The sequence below is a fragment of the Durotheca rogersii genome, assembly GCF_024521655.1.
Source record: "Durotheca rogersii strain YMJ 92031201 chromosome Unknown GGS23scaffold_24, whole genome shotgun sequence".
NCBI lineage: Eukaryota > Fungi > Ascomycota > Sordariomycetes > Xylariales > Xylariaceae > Durotheca > Durotheca rogersii.
In genome coordinates this window covers 280,948-305,746 of record NW_026251255.1, presented here as the reverse complement: position 1 = coordinate 305,746, position 24,799 = coordinate 280,948, and the positions used below count along the sequence as shown (strand labels likewise).

The 24,799-nt window shown below is 58.0% G+C and overlaps 7 protein-coding genes across 7 annotated transcripts; 4 read left to right on the top strand and 3 right to left on the bottom strand.

The window, feature by feature from the left end:
• Nucleotides 1-1,597: 1,597 nt before the first annotated feature.
• Nucleotides 1,598-5,590, top strand: GGS23DRAFT_581183 (uncharacterized protein). Its single transcript, XM_051517166.1, has 6 exons — nucleotides 1,598-3,476; nucleotides 3,559-4,040; nucleotides 4,103-4,132; nucleotides 4,182-4,345; nucleotides 4,447-4,813; nucleotides 4,939-5,590. Exons 1-6 carry the CDS (start codon nucleotides 1,748-1,750, stop codon nucleotides 5,515-5,517), a joined length of 3,351 nt encoding a protein of 1,116 aa, XP_051369089.1. The 5' UTR covers nucleotides 1,598-1,747; the 3' UTR covers nucleotides 5,518-5,590.
• Nucleotides 5,591-5,719: 129 nt separating this feature from the next.
• GGS23DRAFT_613944 (uncharacterized protein) lies at nucleotides 5,720-6,820 on the bottom strand (the record flags this gene model as incomplete). Its single annotated transcript, XM_051520603.1, has 2 exons — nucleotides 5,999-6,820; nucleotides 5,720-5,937 (listed from the first exon to the last, which is right to left on the bottom strand). The coding sequence occupies exons 1-2, from the start codon at nucleotides 6,663-6,665 to the stop codon at nucleotides 5,720-5,722; spliced, it is 885 nt and encodes a 294-aa protein (XP_051369088.1). The 5' UTR covers nucleotides 6,666-6,820.
• A 1,354-nt stretch (nucleotides 6,821-8,174) lies between these two features.
• GGS23DRAFT_613942 (uncharacterized protein) lies at nucleotides 8,175-9,526 on the top strand (the record flags this gene model as incomplete). Its single annotated transcript, XM_051520602.1, has 2 exons — nucleotides 8,175-9,153; nucleotides 9,228-9,526. Exons 1-2 carry the CDS (start codon nucleotides 8,406-8,408, stop codon nucleotides 9,524-9,526), a joined length of 1,047 nt encoding a protein of 348 aa, XP_051369087.1. The 5' UTR covers nucleotides 8,175-8,405.
• A 1,390-nt stretch (nucleotides 9,527-10,916) lies between these two features.
• GGS23DRAFT_234771 (uncharacterized protein) lies at nucleotides 10,917-11,922 on the top strand. The gene has a single exon (XM_051512088.1). The coding sequence runs from the start codon at nucleotides 11,305-11,307 to the stop codon at nucleotides 11,869-11,871; it is 567 nt and encodes a 188-aa protein (XP_051369086.1). The 5' UTR covers nucleotides 10,917-11,304; the 3' UTR covers nucleotides 11,872-11,922.
• GGS23DRAFT_234770 (uncharacterized protein) lies at nucleotides 11,923-13,543 on the bottom strand. The gene is made up of 2 exons (XM_051512087.1): nucleotides 13,410-13,543; nucleotides 11,923-13,319 (listed from the first exon to the last, which is right to left on the bottom strand). The coding sequence occupies exons 1-2, from the start codon at nucleotides 13,460-13,462 to the stop codon at nucleotides 11,975-11,977; spliced, it is 1,398 nt and encodes a 465-aa protein (XP_051369085.1). The 5' UTR covers nucleotides 13,463-13,543; the 3' UTR covers nucleotides 11,923-11,974.
• Nucleotides 13,544-14,513: 970 nt separating this feature from the next.
• GGS23DRAFT_581171 (uncharacterized protein) lies at nucleotides 14,514-15,852 on the bottom strand. The gene has a single exon (XM_051517165.1). The coding sequence runs from the start codon at nucleotides 15,480-15,482 to the stop codon at nucleotides 15,006-15,008; it is 477 nt and encodes a 158-aa protein (XP_051369084.1). The 5' UTR covers nucleotides 15,483-15,852; the 3' UTR covers nucleotides 14,514-15,005.
• A 3,509-nt stretch (nucleotides 15,853-19,361) lies between these two features.
• GGS23DRAFT_599478 (alpha/beta-hydrolase) lies at nucleotides 19,362-21,005 on the top strand (the record flags this gene model as incomplete). The annotated part of the gene is made up of 1 exon (XM_051518940.1): nucleotides 19,362-21,005. The coding sequence occupies one exon, from the start codon at nucleotides 19,362-19,364 to the stop codon at nucleotides 21,003-21,005; it is 1,644 nt and encodes a 547-aa protein (XP_051369083.1).
• Between the last annotated feature and the right edge of the window lie 3,794 nt (nucleotides 21,006-24,799).

Genomic DNA, 24,799 nt, shown 5'->3' with positions numbered 1-24,799 from the left:
GTTCGATAGGGCTTCTCATGTAGTACCTTGTAATAGGTATTAAGTAATATAGGTCGCACACCCATTTCTATACAATCGCATCTTCATCAGGAAGGTTCAGACGGTCACCGACACGGTTTATCATCTCTTCTTGCTCCTGGGTTGTCTTTTTGCGGCTTATTACGTCTCCCCATTTGAATTTACCTCCCCGACGGTTGTGGCTTTAGAGCTTTGGACGTTCGGTCGAGTGGAGTTGATCGATGCTATCACTTAACGCTGCTAACACTTGCTCGAGTTCGTTCCTCGCTTCTAGCTAGCCGTAACATAGTCTCCTGGGACGAAAAGGTGTTTACGAAGCTTAAAGCCGGATCTAACCATCCTCATGACTCTCCTAGGCGAGATGATGACAATGCTCCACACGTTTACTCTTCCACACACTCGAACTCGTGGAAGCCCTGATGAATATACTCAACGTGCATGTAGTACTTAAAGCGGAGGTCAAAGTCGTCGCATTCCTCATCCGCGCAGTGGTAGTACTTCCACCGCAGGGGCTGTGGGCTTGTTAGCAACAGGTTTCATCTTGCCGTGTCTTCTCCTCGAGGACTTACTAAGTAGCATACATCGCACTACCCGTCATAGTAGGTTACTATCCCGTTAGGCAGTCCCTACCCCTTGTCACCGGGACCTAGGAGGAGCGCAAACTCTCCGCTATTAGTTGTTCTATAAAGGACAGCAATGTAGCGAGGCTTCTAGCCGTCTATTGTCTAGGCGTGGGGATCCGCTCTACTGCCTATCAGTGCCTGTATGACCTCCTTTCGTGGCATCCGACATGCCCGATGGAGCGGCGTCTAGCGGGTTGATCAAATGCGAGGCCTCAAAGCTATCCTCCTTCCACTTTGCGAGTACCTTCGCCACTATGTCAATCGACTTCGAGATGGCCGCATAGTGAAAAACTGTCAGGCATTCGTTGTCCTCTCTCCCTTTTAACGACATCCCGTAGGGCGGATTAGCAGCCCAACAACGCCTGGCCTCTCCTTTGTGAACAGTTTCAGAAATTTGTTCACCAGGAAGGCGAGACCCCGAAGGAGTATTAACATTAGAGAGTGGGCCTGGGGGTAACTAGTTTTCGTCCCACAAAGAGCAATAGTCTTCATGTTCGGCGCCGATCAGGCCGTAGATCCTAACCACCCCATTGGGTTTGAAGTGAGCAGGAACCGTCCCTTAACCTTTCCCGTATACGACGAATAAAATGGAACCTCACTGGGTCTTGGGCGGCTGCCTAGGCAAAGCTTGACCGGCAACGACACCGGCGGGGGTGAGAACAGGAGGCGGAGCCATAACGCCCATGATGGATATGCCAACCTAGAGTGTCTAAGGCTCTTTATACGGCCTGATCCCGTTTTTCTGGTGCCGTTGCCGCCTATCGGCTAAGGCCGTGTGCGGGTTAATACTACACTACGTGGAATTACTGGCTGACAGCCGCAGGAGAGGGGCACGCTCAAAGTGACCGACACGGCTCGGCGACTGGGGTGCAAGGCAGCCTGGTCCGTATATGGCATTGGTGGCATTGGTGGCATTGGTGCGCGATCAACGAGGAAGAATTTTGGAGTTGGGAGCGGACGAGTAGCTGATTCTCCTTGCGTTTGCACCTCTCTGCTTGAAATTCCCGGTTCAGCCACCCGCACATTTACCTATTGTAAGAACCGTATACTAGAAACCTGTCCGTCATTTTCACCCGGCGCCTATCAGGCCCGCGCGTGCATCTATCATGACACCCAGCAATCGGCTCACTCCACCCCTCGATGACGATGACGACGCGCTGAGGCTGCACCAGAAGACAATATCTCGATATGGGAGCTTGATGACGGATGCAATAAGCCACCCTGGCATGCAAGAACCAGAAGCTGGCTACGGAGAGAACGGAGATCTGAGTGGGCTTGACCGAGACGACGGTGAGGACGTCGATGAACCTTACGCCGACCCAGCACCCGACCCAGCACCCGAGATCGAGAAAGCAAGATTGGACTTGAAGACAAAAATTTCCGAAGACCGTAAGATTGACTGGGAGGACGAAGCGGCTTGGGAAGCACATCCAAACTACGAAGAGTACAGAAAAGACGTCGCCAGTCTGATCCGAATTGAGCGAGACTATCTCGCAGGGACGTCATCGGACGAGTCTCCCATCAACTTCCTCCAATATGTGCTACAGGAGGCTCCAAGGTTCTATCCATATCTTGTGGGACCTCAAAAGGCGAAATTTCTCCTCCAGCTTATCTTCAAGTTCGAGCCAGTTGATCTAAGTCCCAAGTACGGGCCACGACTCCTTCACGCCGCCGTCACAGCCGACATCGAGGTGATGAAACATGCTCCCCAGTTACGTCCCGACATAACCATCTACCTGTGCAAATTGATGAAGGACCAAGCAGCCGAAGGAATCTGCGAAGTGAACGATGCTAAACAGAATATCCTCCACCTAGCCATATTGCATGATCTTCGAGGTGTCGAGGGTCTGATTAAAATGGCAGGTCGGAGAGCTTTCATAGAACAAAGAAGTACAGGGGATTCCTGCGACGGCAACACGCCTCTCCACGATGCCCTAGATATGAAGAAATTCATCCGGCCAGTGCCTACCTGCCAGATCCCGACTCCTATACTGGGTCCACCGGCTGTGGCGGCGCGGAACGCGACGTGGCCAAGCGTCGCGCAATGGCCCGTCACCATTAGCGATATTCCCGGCGCCCCTCAAGCCCAGGAACCACCGATACAGGTTGTCAGTAATCAATCCAGGCCGCGTGAGAGCGCGACGTCCATCCCTCAGAGCAGACAGGTGCGAATAACGCCTTCCTACGCTTGCAAGACCTGCATAGCGGTGCACAGGCAGAATAAAGCGGTCCTTGAAAAAGTTAACAAAATTATCGATCTTCTCCTGAAGCAAGCCGGAGGGGAAGAGGCTCTTACGATCCATAACTCGGCCGGACTGTCTCCATATCTCTACCTGTATACCTCGTACCATGAACGGGCCGAAAAAAGGTGTGCAAAATCCCGTTCAGACGTGGTAAATGGGCAGAGCCCATTGCTAACTCAGGGGATCAACACTGCCGCTGGGGTGATGCCAATCAACACGGGACCGAGAAGAAAAAACACCGAGCACACGGGGGAGAACGCCATAGAAGGCGGCAGCTCGCATCTCCAGCTTGAAAAGGTGGAAAAGGAGAAGAAACAAGCGCAGCGGCTGGATCCTCCCATCCAAGGACAAGGTGAGGGTGCGGCGGGTGCTGCCGATGCCAAGGGAAATCATAACATCGGAGGTGTGGCCGGGCCGCGGAACAACTCCAGAGCTCCCGCGCATAGCATGAAGACCCTCAGACAAAAGGAAATTGGTTGTAAAGAAGTATTAGACAAGCTATGGGAGAATTCCTTTAGGTTAGGGGGTTACAAGAAGGCGTGTGACTGCTTGTTTCGCAACCAAAGCGTCAAGAGGTCTCCTTACTGGACTGGTGAGCCGCCAACATAATATCCTCCTGGAACGCTCCGAAATAATATCCAGCGGCACTAACCGATCATGTCGTGTGCGGCCAGGAGAGCTCGAGCGCCAGTGGCAATTTTCCCTTGAAGGAGACCAACGGGTGCAGTCCAACACAACCAGAAATTTCAACTTTCTCAAATTCGAAACCACGATGGCGTCTGTTGTTCTGAGCCTCGAGTACAGTCAGGAAGTTTTAGACATCCTACCCAAGGACGACCAAGAAAAGGCCGAGATATGGGCTAAGGACGAGGAAAATCTAAAGAGGGTGTTCGAGTGGCTCAAGACGACGAAGGGAGTCAAGACCATCCTAAGCCTCACGGTTAAGGATAACCCGGATCATTACTGCTCTGACGACACTGTCGAGGAATGCCTGAGGGGTCTGGAGGTCATGTACCTGAACTGGAACCGACCCGACTTGTGCGCTAACAGATATACCCTGCCTCCAACTCTGGTCGAGGTTTCTCTGCACTGGTCTGGGCTGAACTCGGTCTTGTGGAGCTGGTCCGCCACGGAGGGGCTTCAAACACTGGAGAAGGCAAGTCTGCCCCCATACTATATCGTTAATAATCTTAGATGTTAACGGAAACGGCCTTGTAGCTTCAGCGGGTTTATATCTACATCCGAAAAGTACATATTCCGTTCTCTACGAGAGACGGAGTTGCTAACTAATATACAGGGTACCGAACTAGAAGACAGGTCGAGGAAAGTCAAGGTTGCCCAATTCCAGGATCGTGTCAAAAAATGGCAGAAACGGAAACCCATTCTCATAACTGTCCGTAATGATGACCGAGCATTCAGAGAGGGTGGTAAGAGTCGTGGATTGAACAGCCTTCAAGCTCCGTAAGCACGCCCGCCGCCAACCCTCGTCGATGAGAAAATATCTCTTACCCCGCGATGGAATGGCCATTGATATGCTTCTAACCACCTTTATCCTTCTCTAGGGTTCATCCATGGCTGAAACACGTTTCGGGATTTTGCGATAAGCTCTTCACCCTCTACCATAATCAGTCGTTCGCTTCCAATACTCGTCCGCGCCGTGTCAAAATCGCTCTCCTTGACGACGGAGTAGATCCGACGTATGAGCGAAACGGCGAGAACCTCCACCACGCCGGTTGGCCACCAATATACTCCGGAGAACCGGAACCGGGGCCCAGGAGCTTTTACGTATCTACTGACCAGCATGGCAGCAAGATGGCGTGGCTGATACGCCAGGTCTGTCCGTTTGTGACTATCTATGTAGCCAAGCTAGACGTTGAGAGCGGCGAGGATCCGAGCCAGCGGTCTTTCAACCTATCGCAGGCCACAAAAGTAAATAGCGACTCCCCTTCCCCCATGACGGCCTTTGGCTACCTAGGCTTCGGCGTCAGAAGACCAAGTGGTCTCTAGAACTATTTCACGCATCTAATACGGGTACTAACCTATGCGGCGAGAAGGCCATCCTTTGGGCAATTAAGCAAAAGGTAGATATCATCTCAATGAGCTGGAATGTGTGCCACGTTTCCGGAAGAATGACGGCAGAGGAGAGAGATGAGATCAAAAATTTCGAGGCTGCCATCACAGAGGCGGCTCGGGAGGATATCCTCGTATTCGGGGCGGCGTGCGACGTCAAGCAGAGCACGCCGTCGGACACATGGGTGCCCTGTGGCAACCAGAACGTGTTTAGCATCGGAGCCACCGACATGGACTTCGACGTCAAAAAATACGTCAACTTGAACAAAAAAGTGGACTACCTCTTCCCTGGCGAGCACATCTTAAGCCGGATCGAGGATGCCGATGCCGGAAACTCGGGCGCAACAGCGTTAGCCGCTGGTCTTGCTGCCCTGGTGTTCTTTTGTATGCTGGCCGAGGGCGAAGCTCTTCCGATCGATAGGCGTGTTTGGATGAAAAACGTATTTGCAAAAGTGTTTGATGGTGAAATGAACAAAGTGGTACACGTGAAGGACGTCCTACGTTTAGACGACCAGGGAGGCATTCTTCACCTCGTGAAAAAGTTCGCGGCCCAGAAGGATTGATGCGACAGTATTAAGAGTATATACTAAGGCAGAAAAAAGACATTATTTACGAACAGTCACATCAACCGAGGTTTGGGTATCCAAGACCACCCTCCAGGTAGACATGTTTCTCGTGTAGGGAGCTATAACAATTCAAACCCCAAGCCTACCCCCTCGTTTCAATTGAATACTTCCAGGGCATCGTCTCCTTGCAATGCGCCTTTTAACCCACTCTCGGCTGCTCATCTTCGACAACCAGGGAACGGGTCAGATCCATAGCACCGAGGTTATCCTTGTCGCATGGGCTCTGCTGGTTACGCACGTTGTCCCTCGGGCCGTACAGCACAGCGGCGCCGTGGGGGACGCCCGGAACGGGACGAGGATCAAAATAGACCGGGTCGTCCTCGGGAATCCGCCCCACCGCCTTCCGGAATTTTTCCGCTGTGTTAACCAGAATCGAGACGTGGGCGCTAGTCTCGACAGTGGTAGTGAAAGCACCGACGTCGCCGGCAGAGGTGCGGCACGCCGCTCTCCTGCGGCGCGTTCTCCTGCATTGTCCAGTGCACCGAGTTCGGGTCGCCCCACGTCTTGCGGACGAAAGCGGGGTACCCGGCGACGAAGCGGTAGTCGGTGCGCTCCGTCGTCTCGACCCTGCCCCGGGACACGTCGGCCGTGGCCGCGGCAAAGGGGTCGTAGCCCGCCCGCAAGCCCGCCGTGTTATACCTCTCGCTCGTCACGCCGCGGCGCGTTATGTACGACACAGCGGGCACGTCGGGTGCCACGACGCGGACCTGCGGCGTATACTCGGACAGGTCGTCGCTCGGCAGGGTGCCGGGCCGCCGGCCGTGAGGCGCGAACGTTACGTCGACCTGGACTTGGCGGAATCGCCGGCCCAGCTTCCCCGGTATTAGCAGCCACTCGAACACAATCAGCGTGGCCGGTGTGCTGTCATCCGGGCTTAACCTGCCGTGGATTACGTGAAATAGCCGGCCGCGAACGACCATCGTGTTATGCCGGTCGTAGCCGGTGAGATGGACGCGGTGGGTTTCGCCGTTGGGGTGGTTCCTGATTCGGAAGCCAGGGTTGATGGCGCTGTCGGCGACGAGAGGCATGCACAGATCCCATTCTGCGAAGGAGTCCTCGGCGTTACGGTCGTCCGTGTCGAACATACCTAGTTATCGGTGTGACACTAGATCCTCAACAGCCTGATAATCGGCTCTAGGGGAAGTCTAGTGCTTGGGACAGAAGGACTCAGTAATTTTCCCAGCAAGCCCACAATCGTCGCCATAACTCTTGCAAAATCACGCGGTCGGGCTGGGGGCAGATACGTTTCTAGAATTAATGGTGGCTGTCTTGCAGGGCGTCGACACCGGATAGGATACTGCAGGGTGACTTCTTAGTGGAGCCACGCTAACATGGATCTGCGTTGCTACCCAACCAGGTGAACGGTAGGTAGGCTGAGGAAAGGCTCTCTATTTATTTCTCATTGATATATCGTAGGCTCGCTCGTGACCCCGAGGCTCATAACCTCGTCCGAGACACACATGTGTTGTCATAGTTTTAGTAGGCCTTCTATAGCTATAGAGTGTTGTCTAGGAAGTTAGCAATCAATAGGTTAAAAAATACAATATTAGATTAGCGTCTGATAAAAGAGAGACGGCCAAACCACGCAACCGACCAGATGGTTATTTAGGTGTTTAGAGCTTGGCTCTTGATAGGTGAGCCGAGGTCGCAAAGGGCAGGGATGCACCGCGAGAGGAACACGGTCAAGTGAGAGCGGGATAAGGAAGCACTAAGTGATGGGAATGATCTATAGGTAGTCGAAGCTGTTCACCGAACAGCCCTCGACTTAATGGAAGCTCCGAGGCGGGTGCCGATCTGGATTACACAAATACAGATAACAAAATCATCAAGCCCCAGGTCTGCCAGCACGATTACAGTGCTGAAGATTACCGGGCCTTCTGTATGGACCAGGAGGATGGCAGCTTAGCGCCTTAGTCTCGGCAGGGGTATTAGCTCAACTACTAAACGGCTATCCGACGCAGGATGGCGTTTCTCTAGCGGAGGGGCAAAAAGAAATATGGCTGAGCTAACTCGCTAACTAAAGGAGAGCAAAAGAGAGTATGGAGCATATTGCATACACCCACAATGCAACTTCAGTAAGCCGGCACCTGCTCTCAATGCCATCCCGCTATATATAATAATATAAATATTATACTGTGAAATACGAGCGGTTATTTGTACGTCTCCCTCTCTTGAAAGGAGAAGTGCGCGATATTTCCTGCCAGATGGGGGACCCGCCGGAGAACGTATAGGTGTGGGCAAGTCCCCTATCGTCGTCGCCCATCGTCGCAGCGTGCTCGCTCGGGGCACCGCGTATGCGCTGAGGAGGAGGTATCCCGCAGGCTAACAGCGCGGAAGGAGGGGAAGATGTGTTCGGGTGCGGGGGACGCAACTCAGGGACAGCTATGCAACGTGAATGTATCATGTCATCCCAGGCACACCTACGTTTGGTTGGTCCGACTAGGCCCACGGGTCAGCCACGAAGAGGACTAAGGCTGAATTTCCCTACTCACGATTGGATGATGACTCCTCCGGCTCCCCCGAAAAAGCATGGGGGGGGGAGGTTAGGCGAGTCAACAACCGGGCCCTATAGAGTAACCGCGCATGGGTTTTTTCCCAGATGTAGCTATGCGACCACATTGAGATGCTGCAACGATATGTGTCTATATATGTCAACAGGTTAACTGCCTTCGTCCCGGCTTCGTCCTGTCTTTTTCTCTACTCGGCTTCATCTAACACATGCTTCAACTTTAAACCCTACAAAGCACCTTTTTTATTTGACTTATACCTGCCGCTTAGCCGCCGTCTCTTCTTGCTTCCTCCCCGCCCTGCTCTTCCCCACTAACATGTCCTCCCCGTCCGCCGTCCGCCAGGACCAGTCCCAGTTCCACGGTTTTGCCAACTTCCCTCTCGAGATCTCCTACCAGATCCTGGAGGACGCCGTCAGCACCTCGGGCATCCATTTTCTCAAACTCGTCGCTAACGACTATACCCGCGACGCCCTACCAACAACTTCACCCGAAGAAGAAGACGCCGCTGCCACGGCCGGCTTCACCAGCACCCTGCAGCCCGCCTACGCCATCGCCGCCGCGGACAAGTCCTACTACCCCATTATGAACAAGGCCATCAACCAACTGCGACTGGTGTGCCGTGATATGAAGCTCTTCGTCGACCAGCTGCGCGCACGCCCCGGCAACCTGACCCTGGACAGCGGGCGCCTGGTGCTCCTGCAGCGCTCGTCTGACGTCGTGTGCATCGACTACCCGGGCGTCGAGCACTCGGGCGCCCTGGGGGCGTGGGCCCGCCGTCTGGACCCGGCGCAGCTCGGCAGCATCCGGCACCTGGCGATCCGGTACAGCCCGAGCTGGGAGCGGTTCGTCGGCGAGGGGCCCGGCGGCGACGCGCAGTCCACCGTCTGCCGCGTCTGCGGCCGCGCCCACGACAGCTCCCACGACAGCCCGCATGCGGACGGGCCCCCGCAGCACGCATACGAGTTCGCCGCGCTGTTCCCGCACCTCCGCACCTTCTACTTGCTGGACTGCCTCGCGATCCGGCGGGTGCGCGACCGGTCCACGGGCACCTGCCCGAAGGACGGTATGTATTGTCCTCCCCCCCTTCCCTGCCCCCCCTCCGCGCATCCCGTCGCCGGCCGGTGCTGACCGTCCCAGACCGCGACTACCGCGGCCAGCGCTTCGCGACGGCCGACAGCGCGCGCACGTACTACGAGGTCGTGCCCGAGTGCTGCAAGGTCGCGACCCACGTCTTCGCCGTCCTCGACTGGGTCCGCGCCAACTACGTCCGACACTGCCGCGAGCGCTTCCCCAGCCAGCGCCGCGCCGAGGACGTCTGCTTCAAGGTGCTGGGTTGCGAGTGGGACTCCGCCACCTTCCCCCCCCTCGCGCGCCCCGCCTCTGAGCCACTCTGTGAGTTCACCTTCACCGTGCCTCTGCCGGCCCGGCAGAAGTAATCTTACCCGGTTTTAGTTCTATTCCCAGTCTGTCTCCCAGATTGGTGCCTTTACCCCTTTACCCCTTTACCCCTTTTCCCTTTTTTTCTTCTTTTTTATACTTCTCCAGTCTCACGATAGGAATAAAGGGATACTCGCATGTACGGAGGAAAACGGCAGGTGCAAAGGTGGCCGGCGGCGGGACTGGCTGGGGCAACGGGCATGTAAAGGAATGCGGAGAAGCGAGTTGGGACTTGCCGGGTTGCACGTGTTGATGCAACCTAGGATGTTACCTAGTGCCCGAACCGGTTCGCGGGGCGCCGTATTAGCGCTTCGGGCCGGCGACGGCGGGGCCGGGGCGGGAGAAAGGAGACGGGTACGACGACAGGTCCTAGAAAAGGGAAGGCAAGGGTAAAAGAAAATGGGAGACATGTAAGTAGAACAGATTCAGATATAGGTTATTAGCTAGCATACTATACGGCCATCTATCGCAAGACGGCGGAAAATCCTTGGGAGGGAACATTCCTCAATTTAAACCCTACAAACAGGCCTTCTCCTCTTCGGTTGCCTCGGTTGCAGAATAAGTAAGCGCTTAAGTAATACATTCTACGATTCGAAAATATAGGCTTACCTACATGGGTTGATTTCCTACATTATGTCTTCTCTCCTTGCAAGACGTTAGAGTTAACTACCGCCCATACCGATTTCTGTTGATGCCACCATGTTCCACGTTGAGATGTTGCCATACCGGTATTACGCTACTCATAGATTTTGGAGAATCCTAGCCATAGGGTACGTACCTAATTCTATGAGGCGGAATGACGCTTGCCAGCCTTTTACTAGGGTTATGATTATCTACCCCACCTACCTCTCCCTCGGTAGGCTCCCACCTCCTTCACGGCCAGCGTTAAAGAACATTCTACCCGCTCAGCGCTCTAAGCAAGCCAGGGTCCCACCCACGTACCTATGTAGGTATCCTGGGACGGGATTTCTCGGTACTGACGACATAATACCTAGGTACCTACCTAATATTCTTATATTCGAATAGTGTGTATGTCGAGCGCGTTCTTCCATTCCCTAATATCATGCCAGTGCCGCCGGACATCACGTCGAAACGTAGAAACGCGTCCCGATTCCCCAGCATCCTAGGTGACAGGTCCTGTCGGATGAGCACAAGCAGCCTCTGATCTCGGATCGTATCACACGACGCCTCTAAGGACAGGGAGATATGCGCCGTCACCCAATCCCTGGCGCACCGCTTTGACCTGCAGGCACAGGCAATGACAGGGGGTGTTTAGATACCCGAATGGCCCTGCACGATCGCCTCAGGCACCTATGTGCGTGTACCTCAACGAGATAGGCTAATAAATTCATCACGTACTTGCGTACACATATAATATGTGCTTGACGACCCTCCCATAGGCACTGTGACAAAAAGGTTTCGCGGAGTTGTCGAATCTAAGGGCCCTCCCTCCTCTCACTACTCCCCCTTTTCCCCTCTTCCACTCTTCCACTCTTCGTGGGCGCCCCCAGGTTACCTTGGCACATGTCTTCCCGCTTAGGAGTGAGAGACCGTTGGGAATTTCTAAGCTCCACCCACCCCTTTACAGCATGCGCGTTCCTGACGTCGTGTTCTAGCAGGTACCGTAAACTCGTCGCACCCACCTAACGGAGGCTCAACTCTACTCGACAAGCTGAGCTCCATCAAGGACGCCCCGGGCACTGGTCCCAGGCACCCTGTTTCGCCCCTTGGTTCCCGCGGCATCTTGTGCGCGCGCGCGAGAGAGATTGATATAGGTATGCATATCTATTTTGCCATGTTATTTCTATGTGCGTATATAGGCAGAGGCAGGGAGGCGCACACACGAGCATGCACATTTATGTGTGTGTGTGTGTGTGTCATGACGACGAGTCCATGGGCCGCACTGATGCTGTCGCCGCGTCTAGCCCTCCTACGGCATCGTCGCGATCTCTTGGTTGGGTTGCCTCTCTGGTGCGGAGAAGGGAGTCTGCGTAGTGTTCCCCTGGCACGCCTGTTCGGGCTCCGATGTGGCACGTCGACTCGAGGCAGCCTTCGTGAGATGGGGAGGTGGGCGAGGGCTCAAAGTGGACAGGTGCCATCACCAGGAAATCCACGCCGCGCTTTCTCTACCTCGCTGTTTCGCGCTGTACACGTAAGGGCATGTAGCTTCCTACGTAACACGGCGCCCCGCTCGTGGCTGACCTTAGCGGAGTCCGTCTTACCACGTAGGACACGTAACCCTCCTCGACACGTCCGTCATCTTCTAACACAAACAGGCGGCAAAGGTAGATGTCAACACCTTATCCAGGCCGGAGCTGGACCAGCAATTGACCCGGAGCACTGAGCCGGCTGTGGCGATTCCGAGCTTTGCCCTCCAAGCCGGGAGCGTTCGGCTGGCGTTGGCTCGTGCCGATCCTGGTAGTGGATGGCCGTAATTTCATCCGTCCCTACCAGCCTTCATCCTTCAATGTACGGGTCCTGGCCCACTCGACCTCCCTCAGGAGCATCGCCGGGCGCTGGCTCTCACCGTTGTCGCCCAGGCCGCCGAGCTCCTTCTGGAGCAGGCCGAAGGGCCGCGGGTGCGACAGCAGACCGACAACGCCCTGCTCCCGCTGCTCGGCTGAGATGCCGAGGCCCCGGTCGATGTTACCCATAAAGTAGTCGACGGCCTGGCAGAAGAACATGCTCTGCAGCCGCCCGCTGTAGATGTAGAAGGCCCCCATCTGGATGCCCTTGCTCGGGTCGGAGAGCGGGATGTGCTCCTGGTCTACGCGCTCTATCCGCCGGCGCACGTGGACGAACATGGCCTCCCACAGGTTGATGAGGAGCACGTAGCAGCTGACGAGCGCGTAGACGAACGGCGAGTCGAGCTGCCCGTCCGAGGTGGTCGCCCGATCAGCGTCGTAAGGGGACCCCGGTTGGCTCTCGGCGCCGTGCTCCGGCGACCCCACCGCCGCCAACGAGAGCCCAGAAGCGCTGTCGAGCAGGGCTGAGAGCGTGAAGTCGTCTTCGACCGAGCCGGACGGCGGCGCCGCTCTCGGTAGTGGAGATCTCGGCTCGTTTTTCACGACCCAACTGAGGTTCGTAATGGCCTGCTGAAACCGCTGGGACATGATCAGCAACTTCTCAGCCACCGAAACGCCGTCGCCGTCCGGGGGCGGGGGGTGTACGATGAAGGTGGAGAATCCGATGTTGCCGCTGTCGTTGGCCTCCCGGATAACACGCCACTGATGATGTAGGTCCTCGTTGAGCCTCGAGAGCTCCTTGAGGCACTCGTACCGGTCGAGCTTCGCCGTGAAGAGGTTGTGAACATCTAGCAGGTCCCCACCCGGTGGCACAGTGCTGTGATCGAAGCCCGGTCCCAGCCATTCGGCACCCCTAAACCCGGAGGCAGGAAAGGTGGCGTCTGGATGGAAGTTATCGCTGATGCTGGTGCTGCCTCCGGCCGCGTGGCCCGAGAAGCCTTCGATCTGCGAGATGGCCTCGTAATGATGCTGCTGCTGCTGCCTGTGGTCAGAAACGGACGAAGCCGCCGGGCTTTCGCCGGGAATGTCGGTGACATGATAGTCTGGCGACGGCGAACTCTGGCTCGTATTCGGCTCCGGCGGTTGGGGAGACGAGGAGGCTGAAGTGGCTAGCGATTTACCTGCCAAAGCGGCCGAGGAGACGACTTTTCGCGGTCTCCCGGGAGGACGGGCCGGCGCGATCTCGCAGCGCAGGTCGAGACGTATGCAGCGGGCGCACCGCTCCTGGTTCTCGTCGCGAAAACATCTCAACTTGGAGTGCCGGCATCTATACAAGCCGAGCAGCGCTAGCTCAGCCACCGGTTTCTCGGGGGAGGGGAGGGGGGGGGGGGGATGAGGGACGCTCCTCGGGACCTACCTGTCGCAGGCAGTGCGTCGTAGGCTCGACCTCGCATGGGGAGCCATCGCCATGGTATCAGCAGCACACACACATAGGCACAGATGGCGAGAGGGGGTTGACGATGATAAGGGGGATGACAGCAGCCTCAACAGCCTTGTGAGCAGTCTCGATGGTGGCCGGGTTGGAGAAGCAGCCAAAGGGGCGAACAGGGTCGGAATACTTGAGAGAGATTATCTAATTAGAGCCATTACCTAATCCGGGCCTTGTGGTGGAGGGCATATCTGATTTATAGTCGAGGGCGACGGACAGGGAGCGTCGGTGTTCGGGCGCACGGATGGGTCCGCGGAACCCACTGCGGACGCCCATCCCCCACCGCTGGGAGCCCTAGAAGCCCAGGCGCCCCCCCCCTACGACGTGGTGCGCTCAGCCACAACGCCGTAAACTGCCCTATAGATGGGCACTGGACGCCCTATACTTACTGCCAAACCTGCCCCTGGCAGACCCCTGATTCTGGCAGTTGGGCGCGTCGTCGGTATGTACCTCGAAACCCGCCGGCCACGTACCCACCTCCCCAGGTAATCCCGATGCACCACGGACCTAGCCTCCCCAGTCAGCCCACAGAAAAGCGCTAGAAGCCAGGTAGCAGCAGCAGCAGCAGCACCGACAGCACTGTGCCGTCGGCCGGCATCGTACTTCAGGGACAGGTATACGGTACCTATAGAGCGGGCAGCCCAGTGGCCTCCAGCGGCCGCCAGTGGCCGCGAGTGTCCAAGACGGGGAGACTCGAGCCACCTCCTCTCCCGCGCAGCCCGTCCGTGCGCTGGAGTGTCGCCAGTACCGAATCCTTCGACTCCTCCCACAGGTCTGTTCCTGTTCCCAGTTCCAGCCCAGAACCCCATGCCGAGGCAGCTCCATATGTGGTCCATATCGAGCTGCCTGTATAAGTCGATATAGTCCCTACCAGCGTATACTCGGTCGGGACGCGCTGAGTGCAGACGGTCCATGCACGCCCAATGCGACGCTGGGAGGGTTCCTACACCTACCTATCTAAGGGATTAATCAACTGTGCCGTTCATGCGAATCGATATACTCCATCGGCTGCTGTGTGTAACGCCGTGCGTGCAATTTCTGCTGCCTCTTAGGGAAAATACCCACGTCCATCACTGCCCATACCCGACTTGTCTTAGACGTGGATTCGCTCGCCCGCCGCCAATGCCACCTACCTACGCGATGTTATTATTAGCAGGCATAGGGCCGGTTCGAGAGTCTTTAACACCGAATTCGGCCCCGAGTATCGCGAAAACGTGCCCAGCGAACCGGCACCGTGGTCGGTCAGGGATGGCATCTCCCCCCACCCTGGCGCCTGTCAAGAGCCCTGCCTTCGTTTCGCTGGCGTAATTACCACGGTCCCGACGTTGGCAACGCTCTAGCTCTCCCACCGGCGACACCGTCGATTATCGACGCATCCCAGGCCGCGAATCTGTCGAGTATGGCCGCAGGAAGAAATGGCTACGCCGCCGATCCTTCCCCAGCCGCGGATACCACCCCAAGCTGGCTATGGCAGCGACCTGGGCCGCTTCTGCAAACGAAGCCTGTAGACCCGGGAGGGGTGTGCTAGAGAGGATTGTAGCGCCTGCTACCGCCGGTACGATCTGTATCTAGACCCACTCCGCCTTGCTCGTACGGCGACCCATCACGTTGAACACTCATATACCCTAGGCCGAGTAGGAGGCGGCTATGGGAATAGGAGGGCTTGAACCGGCCCCATCTGGAAAACACTATCAAGGTTATGGCCGATCCGGGCATAACCATATGATTGAACATGAGAAAATCCACTTCGGGAGCTGGCTGGCATGTTAAATCGAACGGCGGGGGGAGGAGCAGGCCGGGAAGAAGGCAAATGGCCAGCGAATAGCCATAGGCCTGAGAAACGCGTCGATATTCACGCCCACCGCTGCCCGGTAGCCAAAGTGGCATGACTGGCTCGGCAACGAAGGGCCGCCCCTCGAAAGCGACGAGCAGGATCTGCCCCGTCAGGCCAAGAGTCAGGGGCACGAGGATAGGCCACGACCCTCCATGGACACGTAACATCTGCCCAAGTCAAAGGGATCCCTATAGGCACAAGTCGAATTTCGTCACAATCCGGTTCCCGACATAGTCGAGGTGTAGTCGCGGCTTTTCAGGGGCTGTGCTCGGTCTGTTGCAGTGGACGCGAAGGAAGAGGCATGGGCGAATGAATGAAACCTTGTGACTGACAAGCTGATGCAAAAAAAGATTTGTCTCTCCACGTCCCTATTTTCGAAGACGTGGAACGGTGGTAGAATACCCCCAACGCCCCTATACTGTTATTATCATATCATACCATGGCCCTGAAGTTGCCGCGGTGGCATAGGGAAACGAAGTAGGATAAGACGATGCTCGTGGTTACGCCGACACCTATCCAATATCGGGTAAGCTGCTACTTGACGGTAAAGAGAGGATGATCGTTTACCTCTGAGTACTGTTCGCCAGACGGTCCCCGCCATTAACACAGCTGAATTTCGAGCGCCCCCCCTCGCCCCCCCCCACATACACTGCCCCCGAGTGTATGGGTGACTTTGATAGACAGAGCTAGGCGCCGGCGTCTATAGATATTAGGGAACTGACTGACCAAGGGCGTTACCACAACGATTTTTCTATCGCTTGGGCCAGTCACTACTGTACGATTTAACCAGGCCGTCCGCTGAAGAGTCCCGTCTGGTCGAGAAGAACACGATGCTAATCCCAACGTAGTCCCGTCTGATATCGAGCATTTCGACGATCGTAGTCAGGGGTGTAAATAACGACGGTATTCTGAGCCACCGAAAGCAGAGACGCGGTACATGGCGAGATTATGACGGCCCATAACCGAGAAGTCGCTCCATGGAATTTAATCGTGGACTAGGAGGCTGTGAAGAGGCATTGATGTCGCCCGTTGGGGGCTGTTCCGGGTCGGGGAGGGTCGTACATGGGCGACCGAGGCTAAGCATCCGGACACAATCGGAGTGCATCGTCACTTGGATGGCGCTTAATTACGACTGAACGAAGCAGATTCTGATATATTGCAGATGAGGAGAGGGAAGAATGGGGGGCGGGGGATGGGGGCAAATATGAATAAGTGGCTGCCTAGGAGGAATTCGTGAGGATTCGGGCCTGAACAGCTTCCACAGTCACCCAAATTGCTATCACCGTTCTAAGACCAGCCGGCCTCAGTTCGGAAGGTTTACCGAGACAACGAAACGGCATCGGAAGATTTCTTTTCTCTCTCTTCGGCGTGTCTCCTACGACGCCGCTCGCCGCTCTGCCCTCTCACAGATCCGTGCATCAACGTTCACTTAGGTAACAAAAGGTCATCCGTCTGCGACAAGTCAGGGCCCGTACGTCGGGAGTATTGGCAGGAGTCCCATTTGTCCAGGACTAATGCCGGCTAGCGAAGAGAAATTGTCCACCTCCTGTTGTGTGACGAGAGCAACGACGAGATATCAAAAGGACCTGGCATCAACCAGTCCGAGCCATCGGAGGTTATTATTCGACGGCACGCGAGAACGAACGGATGCATCTGCGACTGCATGTCACCAGAAAACCTTCCGCCAGCAGGTTGCAGGTCTTTGTTGTCTGACTACATCGCGCCATCCCATCTTCTCCTTGCCCGCTCATCATCAGCTTCCCCTAATAATATCCCTAACATCCGACTCCGAACGGCTGCCCAACGAGTAGAGAGAACGGAGTAAACGGTAGAGGATAACGTAATCAACACGACAAGAACCATCAAGGCATTTACGAGTTTTCTCGATCCTGAAGATGGAGCCATCGAGAGGGGCATCATAATATTGTCGCGAGGGTAAAATATTGACGATAATGGATGATTTGACGTGTTAAGCTCAACCCAAAAACATTCCGAGCCGGAAGATAAATAATGAACAACGTAGGTATTTATTTGAGGGCCATCACGTGAAACTCGACCCTCTTCCCCCCTGGGCCTTGGCTCTGTGGGCTTTGTATAGTATTGTGCCATCCCGCATCCCTATCTCAGCCCCGCTGCAGGGGATTGTGCACGGGGACGATAAACACTACTCTGACCGCGCAGAGGCGATCCCTAACCTCCGGGCCGAGAACATGGTCCTCGCTACGATATGTTCGTTACTCGGCAGCGCTTCTGCGTCGCCTGGCTGTCCGGACGGGATCTAGAAACCCCCGGATTCGCTAACACGTCTACGTGTTCCCATAACCGCAACGCAGAGATAGATCTGCCCAAGGCGGGACGCCCGAAGCTGCCCTCCTCCCTAAAGATATAGGTAGCCTCGAGGCATGCCGTTTTGGAGGGTAAGTATGCTCTAAGCGAGACCATCGTCGTAAGGCAGTCGCCAGCAACGGGGAAGCCCCGGCCACGCCGCGCGCGTCGAGCTAATGGTATTACCTACCCTAGGTAGGTGATTCGGTACGTCGTAGCGAGAATGGAATGTAGATATTCTAGTCCTGCAGCATATACAGGTAACAAGTGCCCGCGAGGCTCTCGAGAACTACCTGGTTTAATTACTTTGGGAAGGTCTATATATATATAGGAGTTCCATAGGGCGGTCCAGCTGGCGAACGGTGGGCCAATGGTGTATATTACCGAATAAGTCTTACCCATTATACAGGGTGGCTTCACCTCCACGGTGTAGGACCCTACGAGGCCGCACTGGGTGGAGAACGGCAGCACTAGCAGTGATTGGCGAGCAATAAGCAATTCAACTTGGACTTACCTAGCGAAAAAGGGGTCACAGCCCAAATCCCTACTGGCGACGAAACACTCTTGACTAGAGGCAGGTACCGAATTGCCTACCCCCGGCGGATGGACGCATGGACGCGACTCATCCCATGTAGCAATGCTCCTCTGACATGATTCAACTGCGCCCACGTGACGTGACGCGGCCGAACTATTACTCATTTCCCGACCGGGCCAGGGTCCTCTGAAACTCGCTTGCCATCCTCCTCCTCCTCCTCCTCCCCCAGCTTGTCACTTCGGCAATGCACACAGAGACAGACAACACCGCTGACCTAAACTACCTACATCTACCGCTAGCACGAGGCGCGGGTGGGCCTTGGACCAAGACGCTCGGTGGGACGGCGGCTCGCTTGCCAGGAACAGGAATGGCGACATCTACCTAAGCGTACCTACCTAGCACGCCGCCCGAGAGAGAGCGCGGGCGCGTCCAGGTATATCCTCGCCCAGGCCCAGCGCCCCTCGCTTGCCCGAGCCCAGCGCTACGACGTTCCGCGCCTTAGTGACAGCGCCCGCCCCGGTCGAGCCCGATGGACTATTCACCCACCGAGCACACGCCCGGCAGCAATATTCGAGCTGACTATTTTGCCGGACTCGCTCCTAGCATCTTTAGGCCTCCGCTAGGGACAGCGCCGCGAGGCTCTACGGACCTAGCTGCCGTGCTATCGCCATACCTATAGGCGCAGCCTTGGCGCGCTTGTCTCAGCACGGCTCAGCGCATTGTCGAGATGGCCTGATTTGATTCGAGTGCACGGATTTGATTCCAGTTCACGCTCACGCTCATGCGCACCCACGGCTCCGATGTGCGCTGCCGGCGTCGAGAATTTATCTTCTACCCGGAGACATCACGCATCGAAAAGGTTGCAAATGATTGTGCTCTCATAGGAGGAATCCAGCGGCCTACACTCGACGTCTCGGTAAGTGAATACTATCTCCCGGTTCGATCGCTACTCGATCCGGTTACTTCTCGCGCGAGCCGAGTCACGGGATAAAATACCGTCAATCGATAGGGGGAGGGGTTGCCGAAGGGGGGGGGAGGCAGGAGAGGGGGCGGTGCAACCCCTCCCGACTCACGATAAGCCCCCGGGTTTCTAATACTAGACACGTTATTGCATGGACTCACTCACTTGCTGGCCCGGTTGGCATGAATAAGAAGAAACTAACTGACTCGACGAAGGAATCAAATCATGGCTAACCCCGGCGTCCTGTTCGTGACTATGCAGCCCAAGCCGGGCTTGCAGATAGAGCAGTTTCACGAGTGGTACAACAACGAGCATGGGCCAACCAGGCTTCGTCTGCCGCGCCTGTTCACGAGTGGGCTTCGCTACCGCGCCGCAGACGGAGAGGCGCCCGAGTTCCTAGCCATCTACGATGTCACGTCGATGCCCCTCCTGGAGACCGAAGTCTACAGCGTGCTCCGGGCCAACCGATCGCCCCGCGAAGCCGAGGTCATCGGGTGGGTCGACGTCAAGAGGTACTTCTGGGAACTGGTCTGCACCGAGCAGTCCTCCTTCTTCTTCCCCATCGAGCAGCTGTCCGACAGCGAGACCGAGGGCATCGTCCTGCTTACCGTGCGGCTCAGGCTCAAGGACGACGCGGAACCCAAAGCCGAGGACGAGATCACCAGGTGGTTCGAGGGCCAGATAGACATGCTGTCCAGGGTCACCGGCTGGCTGCGGTCGCGCGTCTTCCGCACGTCGCACCTCGAGACGGGCGTGCCGACGTCGGTCATCGCGCTGCACGAGTTCGCCAAGGAGAACGAGCTCGGCGACCTAGCGAGCCACGCGGCGACCCGCTCGCCTACCTGGGACGACGTCGCGGCCAAGCACGCGACGCTCGCCTCGCAGCGCCAATACTCGCTCTTCTACGTCTTCGGCCCGGCCCCGCGCGACCTGCACAACCTGTCGCGGCTCGAGCCGGCCAAGGCCGCCTTCACCTCCGCCGACGCCAAGACCAGGACCGCGAACGAGCCGCCGTCGCCCGCCATCGAGTCGTACGTGACGCTGCCCGACGGCCTCGTCATCCCGTACCGGCTCGAGGGCAACCCCGACCCGCGGGCGCCGACCGTCGCCCTGTCCAACTCGCTGCTGACGTCGCTGCACATGTGGGACCCCTTCGTGGCGACGCTGCTGGAGAAGCGGCCGCGGTACCGGATCCTGCGGTACGACACGCGGGGGCGGCACGCGCTGGCGCCCGCGCCCGAGGCGCCCGCGACGCTCGCCGGCTTGTCGGACGACCTCGGCGCGCTGCTCGCGGCGCTGCGCATCCCGAAGCTCGCCGCGCTCGTCGGCGTCTCGATGGGCGGCGCGACGACGGTGCGCTTCGCCCTCGACCACCCGGACCGCGTGGCGCGCTTCGTCGCGTGCGACTTCAACGCGGCGAGCGGCGCCGCCAACACGGACGCGTGGCGCGCGCGCATCGCGCTCGCACAGGAGCCGGCCGCGGACGGCGGCGGCCCCGCGGGCATCGAGAGGCTCGCCGCGGAGACGGTCGGGCGGTGGTTCGACCCGGCGACGGCGCCGCGCCGCCCCGACGCCGCGCGCGAGATGGCGGCCATGCTCGCGGCCAACGACGTCGCCGGCTTCCGCTGGAGCTGCCAGGCGCTCTGGGACTACGACCTGCGCCCGGAGCTGGGCGGCTGCCGCGTGCCGGGCCTGCTGGTGGCCGGCGCCGGCGACCGCGACGGCAAGATGGCCGAGGCCATGGAGGCCTTCCGGCCGCTGCTGGGCAAGGGCGGCCGCGCCAAGCTCGCCGTCGTGCCGGACGCGGGCCACCTGCCCATGTTCGAGCACCCGGAGGGGTTCTGGGAGGCGGTAGAGAAGTTTCTATGATGGGTAGTGGGACGAGAGCGGGCGGGTAGGGAAGTGAATGGGAGACGGGGGGGGGGGGGGGGGGGGGGGCGCGGGGACTGCCGTGGCGACGTGGGCTTCGTGGTGCGGCGTCGGCGGAGCTGCCGAGTCGGAAATAGAACATTCCCGCCTTCGACCCTCTCCTTCCTTCCTCTCCTGGGCGAACGATAGTTGCCTCCGCGCGCCGTGCGAGCTCCATTCATACGTCTATCTATCTATCTATCTATCTATCTGCGCGTGTAATCAAAATGCTAGACTTACCCCATCGCCTGCTATTGGCCGTGCTCGCTGTCCCATCATGCGCTGTCTGCCCTGCCCGTCAGCCGGAGCTCCTCCCCACGGATCCAAGGGGAGAGAGAGAGGGGGGTGATGACGAAAAGCTCCATCCTCGGCCTAACCCTTGCTGCTGCTGCTACAGAACCAGTTTTCCAGTTTTCCTTCGCTGCACCTCTGTCTAACTTTAGACCCTACCTTGCCCTATCCGGGCCTCCCGCCTGGCGATGACGCATCTAGAACGACCTCTGCCCTCCCCCCCCGGAAAGCCCTCCTCTGCAACCTCGCAAGCGTGCGCTGGCCGTCTCGGTAGTTAGGGCTGACGGAGCTGCCCCTGGTACCAGTTCAGTCAGCCAGCCAGTCAGCCAGTCAGTCAGTCGTCGGCTCGCGTGCGTGTGCGAGCGAGCGATGCGAGCGGCCAGGGATGGCGATGGCGCACGGGAGCACGGGGGTATCGCGGCAAGATAGGGTAGGCCGGTATCGCCCTGCTCGCGCGACCACCCGCTGGTCCAGGCTTTTGCTCCCCGCGCGTGCTATTTTTACCGGGTTCTACGCGTTCCAGACGGATCCCGAGTTGGGCCTAGGGAGAAGTAGGCCGAGAGCGGCGGTGGGGGGGTTCCGCGTTCACCAGAGAGACTTGGTAGGGAGAGCCTGGGCGAAGGGCGGCGGGCCCGGGGCGAGGAAGGCAGGTAGGTAGGTAGGCATATCACGAACTCAGGGCTTGCACTTTGCCGTTCGTCGTCGGGCCGCAACGCACGCGGAGAGAGAGAGCTGCTCGAACTGACTGTCCTCCTAGCGGAACACAGCAGTGCCCCGAGGACACTTGCTCCCGCAGAGACACGACGATGCCGCCTGCCTATCTGCCTGCCTCGCCGCGAGCACCCGCCCGACTTCGCCGCTGCGACGCGGTTAAAAATAGAAACAACGGCCACCCACCGTGCGATCGACCGCGGACGAATCCCGCAGTTGCGCCCTGGGGAGGAGATAAGCGTTGTACGTCCTCCCCCCCCCCCCCCCCCCCCCCCTTTCTCCCATCCCCCTCCCCCGCGCGGGGAAACGCTTTTCGCATTTCTAACGCGTTATTCAGCTGCTTAGCAGCGCCCTCTGACGCGGTCGCGGCGCGCGCGGCAGAGCAGGTGACCTGCGCGGGGAGGGTTACATAGGTATTACCTAGCATAATATAGGTATTACTGCCTAGGTGTGTGTGTGTGTGCGATTCGACGACGGAAAGGAGAGAGAAAAGGGAGGGAAAAAAAAAGAGCCTGCTGCCATCGTAGTAGCAGTAGTAGCCGTCTCGATGGCCTGCCGTCTCGCGCGCTCTTGACCCGAACCAACGGCCTCCCCGCAGTCCTGGCTAGCGCACCTATCGAGTCGAGCCTGGGACGTCGACGCGGACGGCGATGCCGCGGACGAGAGAGCGGAGTACCATCTGAGTACACCTACCCGATGGCGCTGCAGGTGTGGAGAGAGCTCTGGTGGGTAGGGCCGCCAGCTCGAGAGTAGACAGGTGAGCAGCGCGGTTGCGCAGCGGCTGGATTCGCGGGAGGAGGGGAGCACGGCCAACCTGGTAGGTATGGAATGAAGAGAGCATAGCGGGAATGCTGCCTATAGGCAGGTTTGCGCGGTCGCGATGTCTTGGAAGTGGCTGCGGCACGGGAGCGTGGAGGATTATGCCAGCCGCCGGCCCGCACCATGCTAGTCTTGTCTGCCTGCCTGCCTGTCTGTCTGTGTGTTGTGCACTACCTACCTACCCTGTTACTTACGCCCGACGTCTATACCACAGGTAGGCAAGTATAGGTATCTATATCACCGCCTATACGACGACGACCGGCAGCACACCGGCGCCGGCCTGATCGACGCCCACCGCCCTTACCAACGCCGCAGCTTTCGCTCCTGCCAGCGCGATCCGCGGCGATGCGCGCGTCTCAGACCGCGATCCTCGACGCCGCAGAGCACAGCGTGCAGAGAGGCCCCCCCCCCCCCCCGGGGAGAAGAGGCCCAGGATCCCGAAAACACGCCGGTACGTAATCTGCTACGCACATCGCGGGCGCGCGCGCCGCCCGCCGGCAGCGACCGCGGCGCAGGATAGGCTGGGCTTGCGAGAGAGAACATGCGGGAGGCCTGCGCCACGTCGGCCTACGCACACACACACGCACACACGCATGGCTACGTCTATGCTATGCGACTCGCCCGCTCGCTTGTCCGCGCACACGTACATGCATAGGCACGCGGGCGATCCAGTACGTGCATCTAGGGAACTAATGCGCTTCTCTCTCTCTCTCTCGCGGAGGGGCAGTCGACAGCGAGCGAGCGCCGCCGCGGCCTCGATGCGACGTGCGAGGCCAGGCCAGGCCAGGTAAGCCAGTCCCAGCGCTGGTGATGGGGACTGCGGGAAACGCGTCCTGTCACCGACGCCACGCGCGCGGGCGGCGCTGGCATCCGTTAGTATAGCAGGTAGTAGTAACGTGTGCGGGTGCGAATCGGGTCTGGGTCCAAATCTGTGACTCGTTTCCGCGGGGCGTTTGATCGTGCCCGCGTTGCCATGGCGTGATGACAGCTAATCCGTATCGTCTTCGTTCTTTTTTTCTTCCTTCCCACTTTTCTCCTTCGCTGATTTGTTTTCGCGTGTCGGCACCGTCTCAGCCCTCGCCTATCTCTTCCCTATATGTAGGTAGAGAGCCCGCAGCGCACGCCGTCCTCGCCATTCGCGGCCTGGTCGCTGGTGGCATTGGCACATTCGGCAGGCAACTCCGGGCGCGCGAGCCGGAAGTCGAGTGTGTCCGCCCAGGCTTTTTGGGCTTGTGCGTGTAGCAGGCTAGTCGGGATGCTGTTGGCCAGCTGGCCATGTGCTCTGACAGCCGTCAAGCAGCAAGCCCGCGCCACCCCCTTCCCCCCCCCCCAAAGTCACCCTCCTAATACTCCGCCCTCTATCCCGGATCCAGGACACGCCTAGTCGTCTGGCCTAGGAATCGCGAGCCGCAATCTGTGGACACGACACCCTGCAAGACATCTGTTTCGTAGATGGGTATCGCCAGATACCGGCCTCTCTCGCCCTAGTCTTACCCTGGATCGATTGCACGCCCTGCATCGCCTTCTCGACGTCCACCCGCCCACTCGGGTTGCGCCGATAAGATCGCGAGCGCGCGAAGCTAGGGGATGTGCCTCCCGTGCGCGAGTGCGCAGTCTATCTATCTAGGGGGTGTTTTGTTTTGGAATGGGCGGACGTTACAAATCACTGCTAACGAGTAACACGCTGGTCCTCGTCCTGGGGGGGGCTTCGTAACGTTACCCGCTGCCTGCGGATCCAGCTCGACCCGGCGGGTTGGAAGCCCTGGCGGAATGGCCTCTCTCACTTACTATCCGCTCCCCGTTGTGTAAAATGTTCTATGTAGCGAGTTCCGACGAGAAGATTGCCAAATCCGGTAACCTGCCCAGAAGGACAGCATCCGGTTATCAGGAGCCTCGTTTGGGAATGGGGGCGGGCGCTAGGATCGGGCCATGCT

Coding starts and splice junctions, on each gene's coding strand:
- GGS23DRAFT_581171 (XM_051517165.1), bottom strand. CDS start 15,482: ATGTTACGTGTCCATGGAGGGTCGTGGCCTATCCTCGTGCCCCTGACT.
- GGS23DRAFT_234770 (XM_051512087.1), bottom strand. CDS start 13,462: ATGGCGATGGCTCCCCATGCGAGGTCGAGCCTACGACGCACTGCCTGC. Junction 13,320..13,409: donor CGACGCACTGCCTGCGACAG/GTAGGTCCCGAG, acceptor CGGCTTGTATAG/ATGCCGGCACTCCAAGTTGA.
- GGS23DRAFT_581183 (XM_051517166.1), top strand. CDS start 1,748: ATGACACCCAGCAATCGGCTCACTCCACCCCTCGATGACGATGACGAC. Junction 4,041..4,102: donor GGCTTCAAACACTGGAGAAG/GCAAGTCTGCCC, acceptor ACGGCCTTGTAG/CTTCAGCGGGTTTATATCTA. Junction 4,133..4,181: donor TTTATATCTACATCCGAAAA/GTACATATTCCG, acceptor ACTAATATACAG/GGTACCGAACTAGAAGACAG.
- GGS23DRAFT_234771 (XM_051512088.1), top strand. CDS start 11,305: ATGCATATCTATTTTGCCATGTTATTTCTATGTGCGTATATAGGCAGA.